General features: G+C 70.9%; 1 protein-coding gene across 1 annotated transcript in view; it reads left to right on the plus strand.

Annotated features, from left to right (window-relative positions):
• AURANDRAFT_69017 (hypothetical protein) overlaps positions 1 to 656 on the plus strand; it is a gene marked incomplete at both ends in the record, with an annotated part of 3079 nt that extends 2423 nt beyond the window's left edge. Inside the window, one exon of the mRNA XM_009044763.1 lies at positions 575 to 656. Coding sequence (XP_009043011.1) covers positions 575 to 656 — 82 coding nt within the window. The remainder of the gene's footprint in view (positions 1 to 574) is intronic.
• Between the last annotated feature and the right edge of the window lie 203 nt (positions 657 to 859).

The following is an 859-nucleotide window of genomic DNA, read 5'->3' on the forward strand; positions in this document are numbered from 1 at the left end:
TCGCGTGCGCGACGCGCGCGTAGGTCGCGAGCGGCGCCGCCGAGTCGTCGACGGCGTAGATCTTCGACAGCGGCGCCCTCGAGGCCGCGAGCGCGTGGAGCTCGCTGCCCATGCCGCAGCACAGGCTCCACAGCGGCCGCGGCGGCCCGTTCGCGAGCGCGGCGAGCGCGCCCGGCGTGGCCGGCGCGAAGAGCTCGGGCAGGTTCGCGAGGAGCATGAGCGGCGAGTAGGACTGGCCGATGATGCGCAGCTCCTCGTCGCGCGCGGTTCTCGCGGAGCCCGGCGGCAGCGGCACGCCCCGCTGCTCGAGGTCGCGGAGCCAGGCCGTCGGCGACCGGCCCGCGCCGTCGAGGCAGTGGCCGACGGCCGCGGCCGCGTCGTCAGGCCCCAGCCGCTCGTAGGACGCGAACTTGAACCTGCCGCCGCGCGGCGGCAGCGGGACGAGGTTCGAGATGCGGACCAACCGCGTCCACTTGTTCTCCTCGGCCGTGGTGAGGGAGCCCGGCGTCCACTGCTCGTCGGCCATGCTCCACCGCGGCGCCCGCGCTCCACTGTGTACCACGGCGATTCCCAGAGAATGCAGCCAAGGCGCCGGCGACCCCGAGAGAAGGGACAAGCTCAAGCGGAAGCTGGAGGCCATGTCGGGCACGTTCACGGTGAGCGACGCGGCCAAGCTCGACAAATACCCGTGGCCATCATAGTTTTAATACCTGTGTTGTTGTCCCCCCGCGCCCCCGGCGCCTCCGGCGCTCCCTCGGCGCCTCCGGCGCCGCCTCCCGGCGCCTTCGGCGCCGATTTTTTTCTCTTTTTTTTCTTGAAGTGTGGAAACACCAAATCGCCGCCTGATTGTCGTAGAGAG

Source organism: Aureococcus anophagefferens, assembly GCF_000186865.1.
Source record: "Aureococcus anophagefferens unplaced genomic scaffold AURANscaffold_784, whole genome shotgun sequence".
In the NCBI taxonomy this organism is placed as follows: Eukaryota; class Pelagophyceae; order Pelagomonadales; family Pelagomonadaceae; genus Aureococcus; species Aureococcus anophagefferens.